Consider the following 25060-nt stretch of genomic DNA (forward strand, 5'->3'; position numbering starts at 1 on the left):
AAAAAAAAAAAAAAAAAGAAGTGTAAACCAGCAGATATTGTGCAACATTGGTCTGCCTAGTTTGTGTACATAGCAAGGAAAGCTTTGTGAAATTCTGTAGCCGGCGGTTGTTTCTTGGAAATCATAAACTCTGCTTCTTCTGTGTTGGTCACCTTCTTCTTGGAGTCAAAGGTAGTTTGGTCCTTACTAATGGTAATCATGTTATTTGTAGTTATGGCTAGTAGTCCCACATCTGTTGGCTTGAGTTTTATTATCTGATTGTGAATCTGCAAAGCCTCCGCTGTATGGCCCTGAAGCTACAGAATGCAGGGCATCTGATCGTGAATGATGGCCTGTTCTTCCTGTGGGTCTTCCTCCATTCCTTCAGGATCTTGTAAAAATGAATGCCAACAAAGATCTTCAGGTTTCTGTAGGACTTTCATTGCCTGGTTCAGCTGGCCTTGTCCTATCAGTGCATTGTGACATTGTAGCACAGTTGGTGGGTGCCTTCTGGGAGGCCCAAGTTCTCTGGAGCCACTCATCCCCAATTACTTTGAGGTGCAATAAGTGCTGAAAAGTTTATTTTCCTCTCCTCATCGTAATCATCTTGGGAGTTTCAGGCAGGATTTATTTACACAGCTAAGCATTCATCATAGCATTCCAAGTGGTATAGAATTCCTGCTTATTAATTCAAGTTATGCCATTTTTAATGGTGGCAAAGTTTCATATTTATTAAAAATAGGAAAAAACCCAGACTGATAGATAGGGAAAATATGGGCTCTCCAGAGTAAGTAAATAGTGAGGAAAAATATAAATAAAAATAAAAAATACACCGTTGAGTGTTGGGGAGTGGCTATTGTGAAGAATCACATAAGCTTATTCAGGCTGTTCTTTTCTTTTTAAAAAGTGGCATGAGTAGAATTTGTTAGAGGTAGATACGGGATTTACTCAAGAGCAGAGTGTGAGTGCTCAAAGAAATGAGGTACCGAAAAGGACCCTTGAAGATCCAGTTACAGGGCCAGTTATATGGAAATACCTTGCAGGGCTGGTTCAAAATTCTTCAGAAGGTCCTATGTGCTTTGAATCAAGGTGTACTATATGGTAATCTGCCTTGCATAGCTACAGTGCATGGGTCCAGGAGTCAAGTGGTGAAACTGGTAAAGGTACAAGTTACCATTGCCCTTAGTGCCCTACAAGCAAAACTTCTGCTTCCTGTTCCTACAACCATATGCTCTACTGGCTTAGATGTCTTAGTTCCAAATGGGAAAGGCTTGTACCATGCAGCACAATGGTGATTTTATAGAACTGGAAACTGAGGTTTCACCCTGGTCATTTTGGGCTTCTCATGCTTCTGAGGAAACAAGCTCAAAAGGGAAAGGTAGTGTGGCAGGAGTGATTGATCCAGACTATCGAGAAGTTGGACTATTTCTCTACAGTGGAGAAAAGGCAGAATCACTTGGAGTTCAAAAGATCACGTAGGACATCTCCTTACCATGCCCTATTATTAAGGTCAGCAAAAAACTACAAAAATCCCAAACAGGATGACAAATGGTCTGGAAAGTTCAGAAATGAAGATATAGTTGCTCCCCTAGGAAGAGAAGCATGACCTGCTGAGGTGCTTGCTGAAGGCCAGGGAAGTAGAGAATTGGTAGTAGAAAAAGGTAATCATAACTAATAGATATGATTGTGTGACCAGTTAGAAAATATGGATTCTAACTGTAATTATTCTCTACTATTCTATTAATATACATCCTTTGTATCAGAATGCTGATAGATTCATTATTGATTCTCACAGCAGGAGAGGTATCACCTACTTTTTCTCCATCTCCAGTTGGGGTGAAGGAATCTGATAGAATCAAGGGCAGATACCCTTGGGGAACACTGGACCACACAGAGGAAACAGTCTTCATCCAACAGAGTCCTCCTTGTTCTTTCCATATTTACAGAAGGTGGTCTTCCTCCTGCAACCACCACCTTCATTTTAGACAGCTCATCAGAAGGCACTGGATTTTTGTGGGATCCTCTGTGTCTGGTCACGAGCTCTGGAATCTAACAGTCCAGTAGAGAAAGTACTAATTCTGGGGCTCACCCAAATGGATAAGAAACATGATTGGGTTCTACAGTAGGTGGCCACTGCCAGCAGTGAGCATTTAAGGGACACTAGGAAAGGGATGTGCAGCTGTGATTTCATGATGATGATCTCCTTCCTAGATGCCTGTCCAGGGAGAGCTATAGGAGTCAGGACCAGTTTGCAAAATCTCTGGAAGCTTATACTATTCTTACACTGTTTGAATTGTTCATCATGGCCTCAGGTTCTCACTGTCTTCAACTTCCTCATGCATCAGGGAAGAAGACAATAGAATGAAAATATACCTTTTCTTGGAATTTCAGAATATAACTTTTCCTTCCAGAAGCACAGCGCTATCTTAGGAAATGTCCAATAAGCAGTCTCCCTGTAGCTGAGGACAGTGACTGCTGAGGTTATGGCTATATATTGTTGGTAACACACACAGGGACATCATTCTGAGGCCAGATGAAGATCCTTGGAATATGCTGACTTTCTAAGTGAGTTTCTTTATATACATAATAACAACATGCATACACCAGAAAGAATACTGTGAATTGTAAGAATTTAGATGCTTTGGAATACTTATTTATCATGATAATCTTTGTCATCAAAAACTATTATGCTAATTTTGTCACCATGAGGAGGGATTTTCATGCAGGAATAAATGTTTCAATTAGGAAAGGATAGAATAGAAGAAGACATAGGATGAAGATTTCCTGGAAAAGTACAGGAAAATTTATGAGTATTGCTCTATTACCTAGCTGGACCAAGAGGATGATTATTCAGTATTTAACCACGTGTATATTTGTGTTTAAAATATCTCATTTATTCATCATTAAAAGTAATATACATGAGGTATATAATAGATAATATAAAGTGGAAAGATAAATGCAGAGACAGATAAGAAAAGGAGCTGTCAGACTCTTGAACATACACTTGAAAAAATACTTGTCTATTTATGAAAATATTGAAATGCAGAAAAATCCTGTCATGTTCTCTCATTAGAAGAAAAGTTTTGGCAAATATTAGGAAGCATGACCCCTCTATTTTGGAATTGCTCAGGCAGTGATGAGAACTGTGGGAAGGATTGTAGAACAACATACACACAATGTTTTTATAGTATATGAGCTTGTATCTCATAGGTCTATTACATTTCTCACTCTATGTTCTCACCTGAAAACTTATGAAATGACCAAATCTATTAATTACATTCATATGTAATAATAAGAAAAACAAATGAGGTTAAGCATTTATCACTACATAGAAGCACAAGAAAAAAAAAAACATTTTTCTACAGTGTTAGGAATACTCCTAAATACCTCTCAAAACACTGTCATGTGCTTTGGTTCCTTCATTCTCTGAGGCAATAGAACCAGCTATATAGCAGGAAGCAAATAGGGCCTCCCTCTGTTGATGAAAACCAGCCCCTCCCTGACTCTGAAGCTTTGGCGAAGAGCCCATCCCTGAATGCCCAGCTGCTCCCACTGAATGATCAAGATTGGGCACAGAAGGCTTACCATGGAGCTGGCTCTGAGGTGGCTTTTCCTGCCAGCTGTTTAGAGAGGTAATTTATAGGAGCAAGAGATATTGAGTGCATGAGTGGCATGAGTGGGATAAACTGTGGACCCATGTGACAGTTTTCTGAGCAGGATGTGTTTGTGTTAGCAGGTGAACAGACTGAGATGCAGCTGTTGGAGTCTAGGGGAGGGTTGGTGCAGCCTGGGTGGTCCCTGAGTCTCCCCTGCACAGCCTCTGGATTCACTTTCAGTGAGTACTGGATGAGCTGGCCCTGCCAGTCTCCAGAGAAGGTGCTGGAGTGAACCTCAGACATCAGTGGTGATGGTACCATATACCACATATACTCAATGAAGGGCCAATTCACCATCTCCAGAGACAACAGCAAGAACAAATGAGCAAATGAGCAACCTGAAAATCAAGGACACAGAAATGTACTTCTTTTTTTAATTTTAAAGACGATGAAACAGAATTTCAAAACAAGATAAAAGGAAATTAGCAATGGTTAATATACTGCATATTGTTATCTTTAAAGTAGTTGCTCAGATTACAAGATACAGGCATGCAAGATTGATCAAACAATACAAGCACAAACCATTCCCTTTAATGAACTAATAAAAATTGGTAGTATAATTATCTTAGCTATCTTGCATATATATTTTTTTCTTTTCTTTTCCTTTCCTTCTTTTCTCCTTTCCCCCATCCCAGTTCTTTCTTTTGGGCAATTTCTTTCCCTGTCATAATATCTATTGTAGAATTTGGATCTTATTTGGTCTTTCACTTTCTTACACTAGAGAGATAATAAGACATTTACACATAGGAGTCTAATTTATTTCATTGATGTGTATGGGCTCTAGCTACATCCATTTACCTATAAAATCCTCTAGTTTATCTTTCTTATAGCTGAATAGTACTGTGTTGTATAAAATACCACATTTTTTTAACAAATTCCTCAGTTTATGGACATTTGGATTATTTCCAGTATTTAGATATTACAAATTGTGATGCTATATGGGTGCACATATATTGATGTAATATGATATTTTTAATTGTTTTGGAAAAATATCCAGAAAAGGAATAGCTGAGTTGAATGGGACCTCTAATTCTAGGTTTTTGAGGAATCTCCACACTGAGTTCCACAGTGATTGCACCAGTCTGCACTCCCACCAACAGTGGAAAAGAGTTTCTTTTTCCACACATCCCTGCCAGCATTTGTTATTGGTTGATTGCTTGAGAATAGGAAGAACCAACATTGTGAAGGTGGCCATATTTCCAAAATTGTTATATGGATTTAATGTAATCCTGATCAAAATACCATTAGTATGCCTCAGAGATCTAGAGAAAACATTCCTAAAATTCATCTAGAAACAGAAGAGACCTATAATAGCAAAGGTAATCTTGGGCAACAAATGCAAGTCAGGGGACATCAGAATCCTTGACTTGAAATTATACTACAAAGCTACTGTGATAAAATCAGTATGGTACTGGAAAAAAAAAAAAACAGACCTGAGGATTAATGGAATAGATTAGAAGATGCAGGTACAACTACAAACACACTCATCCATGCTATCTTTAACAGAGGGGCCAAACATGTTCACTGGAAGAAAGAACCTCTTTAATAAATGGTGCTGGAAAAACTGGCTTTCCATATGCTAAAGACTAAAACTAGATCCATGTATATCACCATACACTAAAGTCAAAATGGATCAAAGATCTAAATATTAAAGCAGAAACACTAAATCTACTAGAGAAGAAAGTAGGTAGAAATCTTGAAGACATAGGGGTAGGTAGGGAATTAATGAACAGAAATCAAACTGCGCGGGAATCAGCAACTGGGATCTCATTTTATTAAGAAGTTTTTGCACAGCAAAAGAAATCTCCAACAGTGTGGAAAAAAAACCCACAGATTGGGAAAAAATTTTATCCACCTGTCCCTCAGACAAAGAACCTCTACCTGGAACATGTAAAGAATTGAAAAAAATCAGTTTCCCAAATTCAAACACTTAATCCAAAAATAGGCATCTAAGATGAATACACACTTCTCAGATGAAGAAATACAAATGGCAAATAAATATATGAAAAAATGTTCAACATCATTGGTCATTTGAAATGAAAATTAAAATAACACTGAGATGCCATCTCACCCCAGAAAGAAGAGCCGTGTACTTCTGTGCGAGAGACACAGTGAGGGCACATTAGTGAGCGCACATTAGTGCTCGGCCCGACACAAACTTCCTGCAGGGGCATTTAGGACCAGCAGGGGGAGCTCCAGACACATAGCACAGAGTACTGGAGAGCCTTTAAAATACTGTGCAAAGAATAATAACGAATTTATAATAGAAGACAAGGAGATGGATCCCTTGCAATAGGGAAGTGGTCCAAGGGGAAAAGGGCGAGGGGTGAGGAGGAGGGAAACGATAAATAAGTAGAATAAAGTTTTGCCATTTACAGGAAACTAATAACCACAGTAAATGCAAACATTATATTCCATAACACGAGCTAAGTAAGCTCAATAATATCAAGAATGAAAAATAGAATAGGGAAAGAAAAGGGGTAAAAATATGCCATAATCATGGGTGTGGAAAATTCTGAGGATCCCACTTGAGAAATTATACAATTCATAAAGACGTTCAAAAACCTGCCATATATAAAGTTAAAATATTGAAATGATTCAATATTTCAACAGTGAGCTATTTAAAAAATCAATAAAACAAGCAATGTTTCCTGCCTTCATGCTTAAAAACATTTATCTTCAGAATTCAGTTATTTTTTATGACCCTGGATAAAGTATGCAGCTTCTCTGAGGGAATCGGAATATCTTTACTCTTTTGCAGAATGTTGCTATCATTCAACCCTAATTTCTTCATTTACACAATAATTGTATTCCTCTTGAGTAGGATATATTTATTTTCTTGAATAAAAATGAGTAGATTGCTAGGGATATAGCTCAGTAGTATAAGCGCCTGCCTGGCAAGCGGAAGGTCCTGCGTTCAATTCCCGGTACTTCCCACCAAAAAAATAAAAATAAAAATGAGTAGATTGAGAGACTATGTGAAAATCTTGCCAATGAAACCAACTGCCTCATTCCCAACAGCAAACCCTCCCTCTATTCTATTTTGTCCTGGACTGGCTAGACTCATGATATTTTTTGACATCAGGGGAGCGATTCTTCCAAGGATAGTGACCCTGGAACCTTCTGAGCACATCTGTGAACCATTTCAGGAAGATTCCCCTGAGTTCATTAACAAAATCGCAGGAGCTTTAAAAAGCCAGGAGCAAAGCCCGATAGTGATATCGTGGGAGACAGACTGTTCCAGAATTTCCTGGGTTAAAATGTATCATTTGAGCTCCACCCCTGGTAGAAGGAGGTTTGTTTTCTCTTGTCACTGTCAGCTCAGCTGTCAGGCAATAGAGCAGGAGCCAATCAGCGCTGAAGGAGCGGGCTGTCTGAACTACCCAATCAGGTGGGCCGAGGGAGGCGGGCACTTCCTGTGTCATGGCGCTAGAGTGTAACCTGTGAGTGCGTTCCAGAGAGGACCCAGCTGATTAGATCGCCTTTTTCTGTAACTTCTACTGGCAGCGAGCTACATTGGAAGGATCCTGGGAGACCTTCAAGCCACGCAATGGTGACGTTATGGGACGGGAGGTGGGGATGGGGTGGAATAAGGTGCGTTCCGGACGGAAGTGGTCAGAAACAGCTGTGGCAGTCTACAGCCTCCCTGCTTAGCTCCGGGCACCGAGATCTTGCTATTCTTTGGTCCTGCATCATCATCTGAAACTTTTTCCCCCTTTGCTCAGGCAGTAACAGTTATGGGTCCCCAACCTATAGACACAGTACTGTGACCCTGATACTCTGGAATACCTTTTTGGTCGGCCACAGGCAGACTTTATTCCTACAGTTGTGGAGAGAGCAGGAGCTTTGGGGGAACCCGGAGTTTCATATTCAGCAATAAAATACTCAGCACTTTAATTTTTTAGGTTAGCCCTCTACTGGTAGTGATGTTACTGCATGAACAGAGCTTTTGGTCTCACAAAATTGAAGAATTCGGTCGCGAACCAAAAAAAAGGTTGTTAGAGATTTTATTGGAAATAGTAAGACGACTAGCTCCGTGATTTCCAGAAGTGTCCCGAGTGAGTGGCGGTTTATCTAATTGTAGATAAGCAGAGCACAGTGAATGCTCAGTTGTTTAGTGGCCCCCTATCACAGAGGGCCCCGTGGATTTAAAACAACCACTTTGAACTCTGGCTCTCTAACTCATTTCCTTAGCATGCAGTGTTAAAACGAGACTGAGATTTTTAGAGAAACACGGGATGTTTTGTATTTTAAGTTCCTGGAAACTCAGAAGCTTAGTAGGGAGTTGCTGTACTGCTTTTAGTAGGGAAGGGGCTGCATTCCCTGTTGTGCAGAAAATTTACTCTTCGTCCAAAGTCCTAGGTAATTGTCTATGCACATTTTAATTCTTATCAAAATGGCTAATTTCCCAACTCTGTGTTAGTCCCGACCTTACCTAAGTGCTTTATTTGTAAGGTAACTAAGTAAAATATTCCTCATAATTAGGCTATTTAAGTGAGAGTTTCCTTTGAGTTTAGAATGCTGAGAAATGTGGAAGTGATGTTAATGTATTACCAAGGGAGGGCAAAGTGTTCCTGCTAAGGACAACTTCCTGAAGTGGCTACCTATTAAACCCACACTGAAATATGCATTGAACTGGGGCATCTACAGGGACATGTACGTACGGTATTGGTATGATTGGAAAGGGACGGGGCGTCATTTCTGAACTAATTCCTTTGTAGCCTGTGGACTATATTTAGACATTGTTTTAAAAATTGAAACACTGAATGAGATACTTATATAAAACAAGTACTGAAATAGGGTAAATTTGCACAGTTAAGGTCTGCAGGCATATGAATAAATAGAATAAGAGGGCATTTTAAATACCCAAGAGCAAAGGGTAGTAAAAAGGAAAAGGGAGATCAGAGTATTTTGCGGGATGGCAAAAATCAGCAATTACAACAGTAAACTTCTGTAGAAGTCACATTGTTCTTAGTGTGCTAATCAATGAAGGGTTGTTTGCTGGCTTGTTCTGAGATTGGATCAAAGGTCCTAGGCTTGGAATAAATTTCGATAGTTTCTACCTCTTTGATTATTGGGAACAGAGACATGTGCCACCTTGCTGGTTTAAGACTGGGGTGCTTAAATAACCATAATTTCCCAAGATTTCAGTGCTTTGGTAAACATCACTGAGTGAGGGTGCTGCACACCTTTAATTCCAGCTACTTGGGAAACTTGGACATGAGCGTTAAATTACCAAGCCCAGTCTGGATAACTAGAAAGACCCTTGTTCAATATGAAATAAATAGTTTGGGGCAAACCTCTGCTCCAAACTAACTTGTGTAATGTGCATAAGGCCCGGAGTTAAGTCTCTAGTAATGAAGAGAAAAAGAAAAGTTATTTAGTGCAAATCTTACGTTTTATTTTGAAATTTAATCATTTTTCACACTAGTGGTACATAGTATAACGCTTCCTCATGGTGGTGGGTAGCAGTAATGAGTCATTTCTCTGTCAGAAATAGGACACCATGGGTGAATAAGCAGTGATTTTACAGTGTACTGCATTCAATAAACTCCAGGAGGTATTTAGTGTTTTGTTTTGAATTTGGCTTTGGGTTACATAAGTTTCCCCAAAGGCAGATCAAGGTGTGACTGTTGAGCAGGTTTAAAGAATCTAAGGCTTAGCCATGATGTTTGGTTAATCTGGTATGTTCTGTGCCTTTTCAATACATTTTGTCTTTATTTACCTGTGGGTGATGAAGATGTCTCTTTCCAACTCATGTAGCACCTGTAGATTCATTTGTTAACTCTTCTTACAGTCCTCTGTAGAATGTGACACTTACCAGATTGTTTCTTGTTTTGAATTATAGTAATCAATGTTCCCAGAGGAACCAGATTATGAGAACAGTATAATACTGTTTGGAAAAGAGAAAATACTCTGGGTTTTTTCTTTGTTTTGTTTTGATTGTTTTTAATTATAAGGAGGTGCACCACTCTGGGCATATTGTTTGGATCATATCACCAGGACAGGGGCATAGGATGGAAATTTTCAATGAAAAGACACAGGGCTGAATAGTTAGAACACAGGACACCAAGCATGCACTAGGTTAAAGTGAAAACACTTCCACTTCTAGATTAATTTATGCTGATTATGGGAACCTTTCTTATTACTTTAACCTTGGATCATCATCTGCCTTTCTACACTGGAATTATTCTTCCTGAAAGCACTTTAAGTTCCAAGCCTATGTACATACTCTATTGACATACACTTAGAAAGTATGCACTTCCTATGTGTAGGACACATTATATACTACATTCATAATGACCTCATGAGCCCCAATTGTATTTCACATAGTAGTTCTTGGTAAATCACCTGATAGAGAAATTGAACACATTCTCATTTCACACAGCTAAAATGGGACTAAAGGTGCACTTGTGTCTTCAGATAGAGAACTGGATTCTTATAGTGGGCTCCGCTGGAACATTTTAGTTCCTTAATTTTTCTTATGTCCTTATTCTCAGTCTGTGTGCATTACTTGTATTGGTCAGGGAGACTGAATTATGGTGCAGAACTCATTCAACTCCATAAATACAAATGTCAGTGGTAGATAGCAAAGAAAGCCTCCATCAGCTTATGTAAGTTCTGTGAAAAGTTTACTAGGTTTCTGCAGCACCGAGTATGTATGACTTCATGGCCAGACGTTTGATTGTATGAAGTTTGTTCTAGCTGCTTAAAGAGCACACTCTGAGGAACACAGGTTTTTGGGGAGACTCAGAAAAGTTGTAGAGTGATGGTGTGCTTAGCCTGAACTCTGGTGAGTTGCCATGAAGCCTGCATGGACACTGTAAATTGCCACACACAGGGGGAGATAAATAGCACTGATTTTATCCACAACACTTCTTCCAGCAGATGTGTACTGTGGTTTCTTTCTATGCCTACAACAAGCTCTTCGGTTCTGGATACAGGAACTATGTCTCTAATAATTTCATTGAATTCTGACACGATCTAAAGTTAATGTGTGAATTCACAGGTGTGCTTGTGCAGTTCTACTAGAACTCTTAGACCTTATGCTAGTTAAATTTGTGTTCCAGTCTCACATTCTTTTACCCACCGTGGCCGCAGAGACATTCTCACAACCTATCCTCCTGTTTCTTTGTTCTAGTTTCTGGAATGAATCATAAAACTCAGAACAACGGTTAACTTTTGTGCATATTTCAGTGTATGGTAGAAGAACTGCATGGACCTTGAATATTCAGTCTGGAGATCTAAAACCATTTATACATCTCAGTGATAACCAAAACTAAAGTTTTGTTTAAAGCATAGGTTAGGGGTTTGTGAAACAGGTTTTGTTTTGTACAAATTTAATTTCACTCCTTGTCTCTGATGATTGAGTCATTGTCAGTTCTCTTTTCCCTTTTCACAGATCGAGTGGAAAGACTCGGTATTTCAACCCACTGGATAGCTATGAATGAAATTGTTTTTAAAATTTTACCTTTTAAACACTTCTTAGTCTTTGTACATGTCAGTTATATGCTATCCAGAAGCCACCAGGGTTACCCAGCCTCTGAGTATATTATTAGCATACAGAAGACTAAATTTTCACTGAGAAATCTCAAACATCTTAGAAGCTCTTGAGAAGCACTTCCTAAATTATGGCCCAATAATGTAATAATCTATTAGTGTTTTCCTATTTTCTGTGCTCTACTGGCCAGAAAGAAAAGTCACAACAAAGTCACTAGTATGCTCTTAAATTGTTGCCATATGTCTTGTAACACACCTTCCAATGTATAACTTAAATTGAAGGAAGTGATTAAACCTTGGGAGGATTCAATCTTAGGACAGGTGCACTTTTTGAAAAGGTAGGGAATTCTCAAATGCTAAGTAGTTTTGAAAGACATGACTAGGTAGATCAATAGAAGCGTGGGGGAGTTAAGAGATAGTTTTTAAAAGAGTAAACAAAAATGCAAATTCCTAGGCACAGCATCATGTGACAAGATTCAGCTAGAAGGGTAAGGGAATCAGCAGTGCATAGGACAAAGTTGATAATTCATGCTTGATTAGTTGACCTGTACATGTTGTCATATGAAAAGAAGTTTTCTGGCATTTTGTTTGCTTTTATTATTCCAGTATGAGGGTTGAGTCCAGGGCTTCATGCATGCTAGGCAGACACCTGTACTGCTGTGCTGCAATCCCCAGTTCTGTTTTCTAATAATGAATAGTATCTCCCAGTATGTTCTACTGCATGGTGAATAATAAGATGAGTATTCAGAATTAAGGGCTTTTTATAATCTTGGATAAAGAGACACTTGAAATGTTTCCTTTTCCTTCACTTTGCATAATAATGTTCGTATAGTATGCCAGTTTCTTTACTCATTAGATAATTATATTTTCATTTTAGCATGTTTTTATATTATTTGTTAAAAATAAGTAAATAAAGAGATAAAGTGTTGTTGGGGCTGGGGATTTAGCTCAGTGGCACAGTGCCTGCCTGGCGAGCACAAGGTCGTGAGTTTGATTCCTGGGACCGGAAAAAAATCAAAAAAAAAAAAAAAGAGAGAGCTAAAGTGTGGGAAAGTCTGCACAGTGTTGGCCTATATTTCTATAGTCTGACAACTTTAAACCTTTCCTTCCATTCTATTGTGTGCTACCCTTGCCTGCAGTCCAGTTCTTCTTTAGGTGTGGGGGTTTTCTCCATGTGATACAGAGTCTAGAAGTGCAAGAGTGTATTTGTGGACTGATTTTCAGAGAAAAAAATCCAGGAAGAGTGACTTGAATACAGGAAGAAGACAGTGGAAGCTCTGGACACCTTGGAGCAAATTCTGTCAATGATATTAAACCTCATTCTGGATGAAATCCATATCTGGGGAGGAAGCCTGTATTGGGAACGGTTGGGGTTACAGTCTATCATTTGTGTTCCTTTCAGAGAGATAATACATATTTTCTCTTGTTCTTTTTGGCTGAGAGGACAGGAAATGGCGCAGTAGAGACCTCTAATCCTGGTGATGTGCAGAGACCAGTGACCTGAGACAGGAGTGGGGCTGTGGTAGAGGCATAAGATTAGTTGGATCAGGGGCTAGGGATGTAGCTCAGTGGCACAAGCATCTGCCTGGCAAGTGCAAGGTCCTAAGTTCAATTCCCAGTAACAAAAAAGAAAAGAAAAAAAAGATTAGTTGGATGTGGACAGAAGCAGCCTTTGCAGGATCTAGACGTCTCTGCTGTAACTGTGGAGCCTGGTACCTGTATGTCACCTGCTGCGTTTGTGCCCCTGTTCTTTTCTGGCTCTTAGAATGATACTGAGAAACTGCCAGACCCTCAGCATCCTGTGCTGTACAAACAAGGTGACTTAGGCATGTCCAAAACACTGTCATGGGCAGCTCAGCGCCTGCTGGATCACTTGTCATCATAGTGAGCGCTGACAACTGGACAGTTGTGGTGGATCTGCTGACTCATGTGTGATGTTTGTGTTTGAATGGCATTGTGCTGTCTTTGTCCCCTGTCTCTTCTTCTATCAGCAAACCTTGTGTTGAGGTTTATGTCTAAATTTTCCCCTTAATACCTTTTTTGTTTTGAACTTGGTTGGATTATTGAGACTTCACAGCTTTCAGTTGATTCGTCCATTGATAAGTTCACTAGGTGAGTATGCTGTATGGTGGTGGTGCCTAGTTAGAAGGCCAGTGACTTCACTGGGTACATGTGCTGGAAAACTTTATTCTTGTCTGCAGCTCTTACCATTTATCTCTGTTCCTCGATGTGTTGGTGAGCAGAGTTTCCACTGCAGTGCTTCTCCAGCATCTTGTTTTTCCTTGGTCTGAATATTTGAGCCAAAGTAAGTCTCATAAGTCATGAGCATGGGGTATTTTGATCCAGCGACGGGAAAATGGCAAAGGCACCTGGCAATGATGAATCAGACAACAGTTTAGGATATAGAGCCTCTAACAAGTTATCTTCTCAATCTTGGACTTCATTGTAATGTCAATAAATTGCTAAATTTCCAAGCATTTCCACACACTACCAAGTTATAGGGTGTTTATAAAGATGAAGGATATCTGAAGAAATGTTTAACATTACTGATGATGTGACTAAATGGTAGAGCACTCCCTAAAACTCTTGTGTTACATTCATAGCAACGCACTTAATCAATTAATCTCTCTATCACTGTAGGGTTTAGAATACCAGAAATGTTGGAAGGAAAGTTATCAATTTAGGAATGGAAAATGAAAGCATTTCTCCATAAGACAACTTCTAGAGCTGGCTGCATGGTAAACCAACAATGAAAATGTCTTTGAAATAGAGCAGTGATGTGCTCATATGGTTTGAGTATGAATGGAAGCACAGGTAGGGGCCATGTCTCACATTGTTCCTATAGTTTTGGGACACTGTTTAGAATTATATTTTTTAAAAATCAAATGAAGATTAAAGCAAGAATATGTGTAAAGGTAGTACTGCATAGACTAAAGCCCCGAATGTAGGTGTGCAAGCATATACATGTGTTATGGTTTGTGTCTGTGTGTACCCCCAATGCCTCATGTGGACATGGGGTAGGCTTTTAGAGTTTAAATATGGGTGTGAGAGCTGCACCCGCCCTGGAGTGGATAGTTTGCATATGTAAGGGAGAGGAAAAGGGTGCTTGAGGACATTCCTCCCCCATTCCGCCCTGGTGTGTGCTTACAGCTTAGCTGTGTGCTGCCACCCTGAGATTCAGCCCTCTGCAATGTGCCACTCTGCCTTATAATCTGCCAAGTACGGATTGAAACTTCCACAAACTGTAAGCGAAATAAACCTTTCCTTCCTCAATTTTGGGTGTCATTTTGTCCCAGCAGCAAGAAAAAAGTAACCAAGACAATAAGCATAAGAGGGTTTTCTGTGTAACAAGGAGAAAAGAGATATAGAGAGAATGCAAGAAGGGGGATTGACTGAAGGTAGGAAAATTAGATCCTAAACAAGACTGTTTTCTCTTAATCTCAGAATGCTACTATGGAGACATTAAAGGAGGGGTTGTACACTGGCTGTAGTTGAAAGTAGGTTAAATATTAAAGGCCTGAAATAAAATGGAAATTTAGAAAAAAATTACATTAATAAATCTTGTTACCACTAAGTTCACCTGATCATTCTTGAGGCAAAATTGGAGACCCAAAAATTGTGTCCCTCTTTTTGGTTAAAGTTGAGTGACATAAGTATAATGGGAAGGGAATTTTTTCACCGTGGAGAATATTGCAAGGTGTGTGTGTGTGTGTGTGTTTGTGTGTGTGTATGTATGTATGTATGTGACTGTATACTGAACATGTAACCTCTGCTCTGAGGTACATTTTAAAAATTGTTATCAAGTTTTAAATGTTGAAACTAGGTCTCACTATTTTTGGCCTCACTGTTGATGTGCAGAGACAGGAGTGAGGCTGTGGTAGAGGCATAAGATTAGTTGGATGTGGACAGAAGCAGCCTTTGCAGGCTGCTAAGCAGGTTCTAGGGTAGACCCTGAGATCTTCCTTCAGTTATCTCAACTGGTGGTATTACAGATGTGGGTCACCAAGCCCAGAAAGGGTGGATTTTTTTATACTTATTCCTATGTGCCAGCCGCACTGTGCTTGATTAAATTAAAGTCATTAATTGGTTTTCATATATAGAAAGTTGTCATTTCTATGTGTTGCAGATGTAAGAGGGCAGCTCTCAAAGATCCTTAGAGTTTTTCTGTTATAGATATGTACATGTGAATTTGAGATTAATTTATTATTGAAAATATTGGACTCCTGCAGATTCTGGAACAGAGATCTATGACTATTGTAATTTCTTAAAAATTAGAATCATTGATCCTTTTATCACGAACCCCTTCATGGAATATCTTACTTTTTGTTAGTAGAGTGACTCAGTGTGTCACCTCTTGACAACTTCAGTGTGATGACTCATGATAAACACAACAGCACATCCTTTGGACAGCAGTATACTCTGGGAGCAGTTTAATTGTATTTGATTCTGAATTTGTCTGAATTATGGTACCTTTGGGTGGTGTGAATATTGAATTATGGGCTCACCAATTTTATTAAGGAATTGCTTACTTTTCAGCAAATAACTTGGAGTTTAGAAGATAATTTTGTAAAAGGCATAGTTCAAACTTCAAGTCCTTGTGGATGAGTGTCGGGGTTGAGAATTGAACTGAAGGAAAAGGAACAGTATTATTCAGAGGTATGGCTAAGTATGATGAGTGGAGGTTCTAGATTTGAATTTCCTGTCTTCTCATGTTTCCTTTGCTTAACCTCGCTGTAACCCATCCTGGACTTTACTGAGACAGTGAGTGTTGTGTAAGATCAGGGTCTGTTTAATCTTAGACTTTTTTTTTTTTTGTACCGGGAATGAAACTCAGGACCTTGCACTTGCCAAGCAAGGTGCTGTGCCACTAAGCTATATCCCCAGTTGGATGTGTTTAATCTTGAGTGTGGGTTTCCTTGTGAACTGTGATGAAGCAGGCTTCTCCCCTGAACTTTCTTTGTGCTTATTTTCCAGCAAAATGTTTGAATTGTTTGGAAGCTACCTGAAGGGTTTGTTATTTTTATGATGTAACAAATTGTGATTTTCTTCTTTGAAACCAAGTGCAGAAAATCTTCACATCTGAAAACTCAACAATTTAGAAGTAAATTATTTGTTTTACATTTGATATAAATATGCATGAAGATCCACAGAATCATGATACAGGTGAACAACTAAAATTACTTCCTTTGCATCTTTCTGATTTTATGTAATTACCCCCAAAGATCAGCCCTTGCTGATGGTTGTAAGCTGTGCTTACTATGTGCCTGTTTGCCTGCCTCAGTGTTTCAGTGTGTTTATTAGACTGTACTTACCATGTGCTTATCATGCTGTACTTATCATGGGGATGTACTTATCATGGGGGTGTGTCCTGGAATGCATTCACCTATGGCAATTATAGTGATAGTAGTAGTTTGCTACATTGTCTCGTGTACATCTGATGTAATCCAGTATTTTATTGGTCGCATTTTTCCTCGTTAACTGTGCCTGAATTTTATTCATCATGAGTATGGTCTGAAATGCTGTTTCATTGTCCTTGTCCATTCCTATATCTTTTTTTGGCTGTCATTTTGAGACTCCCTGATGCTGATAAACATTTTACCCTCTCCATGTGGAACATTTACCTCTCTCTTAAAAATTTCAACCAAAAGACTTCTAGAATTAACAATAAAATTCCATAATATAGAAGGATACAAAGACAATACACTAAAAGCAGTAACATTCCTGTACATCAATAATGAATTCACTGTGTAACTTATTATGGAAAAATGGCATTCAGAATATCAACAATAATTTAATGTTTATGAATTAACCTAATCAGAGAAGTGAAAAATCTCTATAACCTAAATTACAATACTCTGAAAACAATGTTGAAGATGATACAAAAATTGAAAAGATATCTTATGGTCCTGGGTAGACAGAACAAACATTTTTTAAATGGACACAGGTCTACAACTTGTGTATATATTTAATGTAATCAAATTAAAATACAAATCACATTCTTTACAGAACTGGAGAAAACAATCTTAAAATTTATATGGAATCAGAAGAAACTCAGAATAACTAAAAAATTGTGACATCAAGGTCAAAGCAGAAGGCATCGCAAACCCAAACTTCATGTTATATTCCAAAGATACAATGATCCAAACAGCGTGACACTGTTCCAAAAACAGACATGTGGATCAAAAGAACAGTATAGATCATGCAGAAGAAATCCCAGGCACATTCAGCCCTCTGATCTTTCACAATTGAGTCAAAAACATGTGCTGGAGGCAAAATAGCCTCTTTAGCAATGGGAAAACTAGCTATCTATATGCTGAAGACTCAATCTAGACCCGTATCTCACACCATGTACTAAACTAAAATAAAAGTGGATTAAAACTCTAAATGTTAAATCCAAAATACTTAATCTTTTGGAAGGTAGAATTAGTAAAATTCTTGAAGGCATAGAAATGGGTAGGAAATTTCTGAACAGAATACCAATTACATAATAAATAACATCCCAAAGCAACAAATGTGATCATATAAAATCAAAAAGTCTGCTCAGCAAAGAAGCAGCAGAGTAAAGAGGCATCTATAGAATCAGAAAAAATTTGCTGTTTCTCTAACAGAGAATTAATATCCAAAATATGTAAAGAACTGTAGAAGTAGGAACACCCTCACCACCAAAAAAAAAAAAAAAGAGATCCAGCCAGTACATGGGTGACTGAAATGGCCAATAAATGCCATAAAAAATGTCCAACATACCTGGCTATTAAGGAAAGGCAAACTGAAACAACACTGAGATTCCATCTTGTTCCATGAATGGAATTATTCCAAAAATGGCTATCAACAAAAAAAATCAAATAACAAATGCTGCTGGTTCTGTGGGGGAAGCAGAACTCTTCTAAACTGTTGGTGGGAGTGTAACATAGAACAACAACTATAAAAATTACTATGGAGATGCCTCAAAAAACTACAACTAGAAATTCATCTTACCCAGCTAGTCCTCAAACGTGTTAAAGATACGTTACAGTGATACACACACAGCTGTACTCACAATAGGTAAATCTTGGTAGTGACATAAATGTTCATCAACAGGAAAACTGAGAAAAAAATTAGAGTGCTACAGTGCCATAAATAAGGATAAATATGTTATTCTTAGGAAAATGGATGCACCTAGAGGCCTTAAAGATGAATGAAATAAATACAACCTATAAGCTTAAATATGTGATTTCTCTTTCATCAGAAACACCAACTATAAATAAATTAAAAAGCAAAGAAAAAGATAATAGAGAGCTAGACCCTTTGCTGAAAGTAAGTGCACCAAGGTGGAGGGAGAAGTGAGGAAGGGGAAAGCAGGAGATTAAAAAAATAAAGATCTGATACGCACATGTGCCAGTGCCCACAATAAGTGTTATTCATTACCTACTGCAAAGGTGTACTAATAAATATAAAATTTTTAGCTCTCTGAATGTGCTTGGGTTGGGTTTTCTATCCTGTCTTCTAACTCATTGTTCAATATATCTGCTTATGTGCCAGTATCATGCTGTTTATACTGCTGTGGCTTTGGAGTATAACTGAAAGTCTGTATATAAAACGCATACTGGCTTGTTGTTGCCCAGGACTTCTTTAGCTATTCTGGGCTGCTTGTTTCCATAAGAAGTTTAGAATTGTTACATTTTAAAATTGTGTTTTCTGAGCGGCATCCGTCCAGTGCCTTCAGTCCACTTCCGTCGCTTGCTTCAGTAGCTCATCAGTAGCTCATCAGGGCCCCGCAGTCAGAATGGTGCAGCGGATCAATAGCAAAGAGGCTTTTCAGCAAGTCTTCACAGGAGATAAACTTGTAACAGTTGATTTCTCAGCCACATGTGGTGTGTCTTGCAAAATAATCAAGCCTTTCTTTCATTCCCTGTCTGAAAAATATTCCAGCGTATTGTTCCTTGAAGTAGATGTGGATGACTGTCAGGTGTGGGTGACTGTCAGGTCATCGCAACAGACTGTGATGTCAAATGCATGCCAACCTTCCAGTTTTTTAAAAAGGGTTAAAAAGGTGGGTGAGTTTTCTGGTACTAATAAGGAAAAGCATGAAGCCACCATTTAATGAATTAGTCTAATTGTGTTTTCTAAAGATCATAACCAATTGTCAGCTGTTTAAAACTTTTAATGTTTTATTTACAAAAAAAATGAAGCATGGAAACTGTATACCTAACTGCCGTCTGATTATAAATGACAATAAAATATTCTAAATAGAATTGTATTTTCTGTGAAAAACAGTTGATAGTATATTATGGAAGTTGAGTTAAATCTTGGTGCATTTTGATGATGTTATCTCTGTATTTTGAAGAACTATGAGTCTTCAGTCTAATGTCTTCAGTCTGTTTTTGAAGAAGTGTATTTTTCTTGATACATGTCTTTCACTTCATTGGTTAGATTACCTGAGGTATTTAAGGTTTTTTCTGTACTGTGAGTATAGTTGTTTTTCTGATTTCTTTTTCAGTGAGTTCATTCTTTATATGAATCCTATTTATTTTAAGTTTGAATCTTTTCATTTTACTGAATTTGTTTATTATTGGGAAGTATTTTCTAATGGAATTTTTGGATCCTCTATGTAAACCGTCAAGTCATATTTAAATCAATTATTTTGAATTCTTCCTTTCTTAATAAAAATACTTTTACTGTGGACCCTCAAGTTAGGACCAGCCTAACATACAAATAACTTGCAATCAAATATCTTAGTATTAGAACAGACACTCTTAATCTGCTGGAAGGCAAAACAGGTAGAACTCTTGAAGACATAGGTAGAGCCCATTTGTAAAGCTTTTTGTTTCTCTGTGGATGACTGGATGTAGGACACTAACCCAGAATGGATGGCCCACTCTCTATGTCACTGAGAGCAAACAGTAAGCTTGTACTGTAAATGGAATAAAACGAGAAAAGTAACTTTCCCCATATTTCTGTGGATGAGCTCTGGTATTTGCCATTGCATTTTGATTTGGTCTCAACTTAATTCAGGCTTCTAGCATCAACTCTTCAACCTTCCAGTGGAGATGCTTCAGCAGGGAAAGAGCCTAAGAGGAGTATGCCATGCACCAGATGTAATTTCTTATGTCATACATTTTACCTCACTCAGACGCAGTAAGACAAGAGGTCTAATATCCTAGGCATCTCTCAAACCAACAAATGTGGCAACAGAAGTCTAAACATTTGATTCAAAGTGAGAACATTACTTTGGTGAAGTTAATATGCCAGAGGAGAGAAACTTTCAACCTATGAGGAAGAAAGACGGTGTTTTGGAAAAATTACTCTGTTAAGTTTATTCTGGCCTTCCTGCTATGTTTAGTTGTTAGAATTCTGTATTTCCTTGTAACTTAAAGTAAGTTGCCTTTCTAGGGCACTGGAAAGTTTTCATTTTATCTTGATTACATAATACTGTTAACATATCATAAAATATGTTCATTTATTAAATAATTGCATTCTTTTGGAATGATTTTATTTTCCTTACTGTAAATGATTAGATTGGGTGCAGTATCTGTGCCATGAAGCTAAGTGTCCAATAGTTAGCTATATCCTTCCTTTTTTTCCCCTTGTTGGAGGCATAAGTTCTTGTTGGAAATGAACAGAACCAGCTTTGGCAGGATTTGGGCCTCTCTGCATCAGTTGAGAAATTTTTGTTCATATATGTCAAATGTCACTGGTACACATTTGTCTTTTCTGGCCCTTAAGATGGGGCTGATACTTCTGCCAAGAACTAAGCATCACCCTGTCCTAGATAAGGCAGGTGATTTTGCTGTGGCCAGAGCCCTGACTTTCCCAGCTCAGTGCCTGCAGCCCTGTTTCTCACCATGCTGTGCAGTGAGCAGGAGGGTTGAAGGGAGACTTACCTGAAGTTTCTGTGTGAATGAGACTGGTCTGTTTCCTGATTTTTTTTCTCCCATTAACAAACCAAGTATTACACTTTGTATCTCCAGTGTTCACTAAATGTATCCCAAGTGTGAAAGTTGAGTGGTTTCTGTGGGCCCTGTCCATCAGTGGATTCTTTCACCAATGAGTTCAATATCTGAATGTGCTGTTAAAAGGTGGGCTTTTTTGGAGATGAGTTTCTAGGGTCATTGCCCCGAAAAGTTTATTCTTGTCTGTACCTACTCCTACCTTTCCCTTCTTTCTGGATGCCATGATTTGAGTACCTTTTTCTCCATTGCAACTTTGTTATCCAGTTTCTTCTCTGCAACCAGGAGAGCATGAACTGAAACAGTGACTACAACATAAATGCTACTGCTTTAATTTTAGGTTGTGGGCTATTTTTTCCCAGTGCCAGGAAAGTGGCTAAGATATCTAATTGTACTAAATTTGTTAAAAGTTTAAATAGAGATCTCAAGCACAAGTTGTATTCTCCGCTCTGGGACTTATGGTCGTTGGGTAAATTCAAAAATTACCAAACACTTCCACACAATTCCAAAATAATTATAGGATTTTTACAAATCATATAAAAATTGCCCCCCAAAAATGTTTAACATTCCCTGTGATGAAAATCATTGTTTTGGCACTTGCCAACCATAATTAAACTCCTTTCTTATATCCAGAGCAGTGTAACAAATACATAAACTAATAAATAAGCTCTTATAGTTTATATAATGCCATAATTAGGTGGTATGTCATTAATTTAAGGGAAGATAAAGTTAATGCTGTAACAACTTGCAGAAGGGGCTGCCTGTTAAACGTACATGTTTAAACTTCTTAATGTAGGGCCCTCATGTACGTGCAGTTCATGTATAAGTGGAGAAAGAAAAGCACCATTGCTTACATAGTTGCTATAGTTATTCATAGATTTTAGACACTGTGCAAAAAAAAAAGACATGTTGCATGAGGTAGGATTTTGATGAAAAACAGTATTATATCAGGGGGAAAAGCACCAAGTGTAGGTCTGCAGGCATATCAGTGCAAAGCACAAAAGAGATTTCTATGTAGGAAGAAGCAAGGAGTAGATACAGTGTATAAAAAGAGGGGAAGAAAGAAGATAAGAAAATCAGCTCCTGAACCAGTGGTTTTTCACTGAGGATGTTCTTAGTGTGATTAAATAAGTTGTTTTATGCTGGCTCAATTTGTAAGTGGGTCACGGTTATGGAGTGTCATCTTTTACTGCTAAGATCACATAGTCATTTTTGAGGTGAAACTGGAAATTGTATCTCTATATTTCACATTTAAAAATTGGGTGAAAAACAATCTGTGTGTACTGGGAAGGGTATACTCAAAGATAGAAATGATTTCAGAGTACTTATTTATGTTACTTGGGATTGAACTGAGAACCTTTGCTTTGAATGATATCCAGCCTTTTCCATGTTTGGTTTTATTATTTTGAATTTTCACACTGGGTCTTGCTGTGGAGCTCAAATTGAGTTTGGTGCTGTGATCCACTAGCCTCAGCCTCTCAGAGTGTCATGAACACAGTGTGGATCACCAAGCACAACTATGTACCAGGATTACAGTACTTGGTTAAATTAAACATCATTTATTCATTTTCATGTCAAGAATGTTGAAAATGTTCTTCGATTAGAGTATATAAGGATCCTTGTGAAAGACTTCTTTGGAAACTTCTTGCTCTAGATAAGTATCTATGAATTTGGGATTAGTTTTCTGTGTACTATAATTTTTAAGTGATTTTTTTCCAGTTTTTGGAGATAAACTGAGACTATCATAATTATGTGGACAGTAGGAAAGCCCTTCTCTTTTTATCAAAAGCCACTTTGAGAAAATATATTCGTTTCTATTAATGGCGTGACTTAGTGTGTCACAGCTTCAAAACTTCAGAATGATGACTCCTAATGAAAAATAGCTTCACATGCCTTGGACAGCAATCTTCATTTTGTAAAGGAAATTTTTAAAAACTTACATTTCTAACACTGTATTCAAGGATGAAACAAACAAGCTCAGCCTGTTCTCATAATTAGAGAATAACAAAACTCAACTAGCCTTGACATTCCAGCACAACTTGTAAGATAAGTGTCTCTCAACTGAACGGTGCCACTCATTATGTTAGCTTGTTTCAAGGATTTATCACTTGAGATGGACTGGCTCAGTCTAAGACAATGATAGATTCTTCCTGCTCAACCCAGCCCGTGACTTCTCTGCTATATGATAAGAGACTCCAATTAACTTGCTCAAAGTAAAACTGCCTGACAACATATGACCAAATGTATGTAAACAATTATAGACTATCCTGTTATCTGCCTTGTGTACTTCCCTCTAACAACCTATGTAAGTGACTGTAAAACCCCAAGATAGGGCTGGTGATTTGGACTTCAATGTCCCCCAGTCCACTAGCATAATAAAGTTAGCTTTCCAAGTGCCTCTGGTGGTGTGTCTTCCATCTGATCTCTTCCTGCATTCCGTAACAATTTGAAGCAGTTACTAGGACTGTGCTCTGAATTTGTCAACATTTTGGCTGCTGTGTTGATTTTAGGCACACCTTTTTTCTTGTAGAATTGGTTAGTGATCAGCACAAATACACTTTTGAGCACAAAAGCAAAGTTGGGAAAAGTCAAAGGTAAACTTGAACTAATTGTGCTCAGTATTGAAACTGTAGACAGGAGAGCAATTTGATGATGGCTAACTATAAATTGAAGGAGCACCAGATTTAAATTTCCTGACTTCTCGTGTTTCCCAGTCCGGTCATTTCTGAGCCACCCTGGGCTGTATAGGCACTGGGAACTTTGTATGACCTTAAGAATATATTTAACCTTTTGAGTGGCTGGTGATCGTTTGGTGTTACTGAGGTGTAAGGTGACATGCCACCCTTCCCCTGTTTTCATTGTCAGTAGACTTGCTCCAATAATTCTGTTTTTCCATTAGCATTTTAATTGTTATTCATAAACATTTTTTCTTTTTTATTACTACATTATAGATGCTCATAGTGATGACATTCATGATAGGGAATTTGTACATGTATATTGAATATCTTTTCCTTCTTTTCCCATTCTTCTATAATCCCTTCAGTCCCTCTTCCCCCCTTTATTTATAAAGCTGTTTCCCTTTTTCCCTTTTTTTTTTTTTTTTTTTATTTTTGTCCCTTTTTTCCTCCTCCCTGACCCTCCCTTATTCCCCTACTCAAGAACATTTTCTTCTTAGATTCCTCAAAAATCTAAACCTTGGGGTTCCATTTGACCCAGCTATTCCCCTTCTTAGTATCTTCCTGAAAGAATTAAAAGCATTATGCCACAGTAATATATGTACACCATGTTTGAGGCAGTACAGTTTGTAATAGCTAAATCTTAGAAAAAGCGCAAATACCTATTGGCTAATGAATGGATAAAGGGGGTGTAGGGTTTGCTTTTTTTTTTAAATACGATGCTGTACTATTCTGCTATAAAGAAGAATAAGCTGGAGACATTTCTAGCTAAATAAATGTATCTTAAGATTTATCTGTAGTCAATCAGAACCATCCACTAGATATTTATCTGACCTTGTGTTTTGTACATGGTGATTTGCAGGGTCCCTCTCTGAGCTCTGCTTTAGAAACAGTGCACAAGTACAATTTCTGTGATTCTGCCTGGCAACCAGTGCTACTAGGCTACTACTCTGTTGTTGTTGTAGCATTAAGCTGTACTGTTAGCATCAGAATTGCTGTGTGAAAATATGCACATGCACATGGGCTTAGTGTCCAAGACATGGAGTTAATATTTGAAGGGATCAACTTCAAGTCAGCTTTTACAACAGGAGTTCAGATATCTCAGGGTGTGAGTCTCAGTCTTCTTTCAGGAACTATATATGTGATTATTTAGGAGGCACTGACCTTTGAGGATGTAGCTGTAAATTTCACCACAGAGGAGTGGGCTCTGCTGAATCCATCCCAAAAGAAGCTCTACAGAGATGTGATGTGGGAAACACTTACGAATATGACTGCAATAGGTAAGGATGACATTTTCTCATGTATACACTGAGACTGCATTGGT

General features: G+C 38.2%; 1 protein-coding gene and 2 pseudogenes across 1 annotated transcript in view; 2 read left to right on the forward strand and 1 right to left on the reverse strand.

Annotated features, from left to right (window-relative positions):
* The window catches only part of LOC102010427, a 21254-nt pseudogene extending 14194 nt beyond the window's left edge, over positions 1–7060 (reverse strand).
* The window catches only part of LOC102009434 (zinc finger protein 709-like), a 22295-nt gene continuing 4292 nt past the window's right edge, over positions 7058–25060 (forward strand). The window contains exons 1-2 of the mRNA XM_013509367.1: positions 7058–7188; positions 24890–25016. Coding sequence (XP_013364821.1) covers positions 7186–7188; positions 24890–25016 — 130 coding nt within the window. The 5' untranslated portion in view covers positions 7058–7185. The remainder of the gene's footprint in view (positions 7189–24889; positions 25017–25060) is intronic.
* On the forward strand, positions 17115–24288 carry LOC102026685 (annotated as a pseudogene).

This window comes from Chinchilla lanigera, unplaced genomic scaffold (assembly GCF_000276665.1).
Source record: "Chinchilla lanigera isolate Chin_1 unplaced genomic scaffold, ChiLan1.0 scaffold00168, whole genome shotgun sequence".
Classification (NCBI taxonomy): Eukaryota; Metazoa; Chordata; class Mammalia; order Rodentia; family Chinchillidae; genus Chinchilla; species Chinchilla lanigera.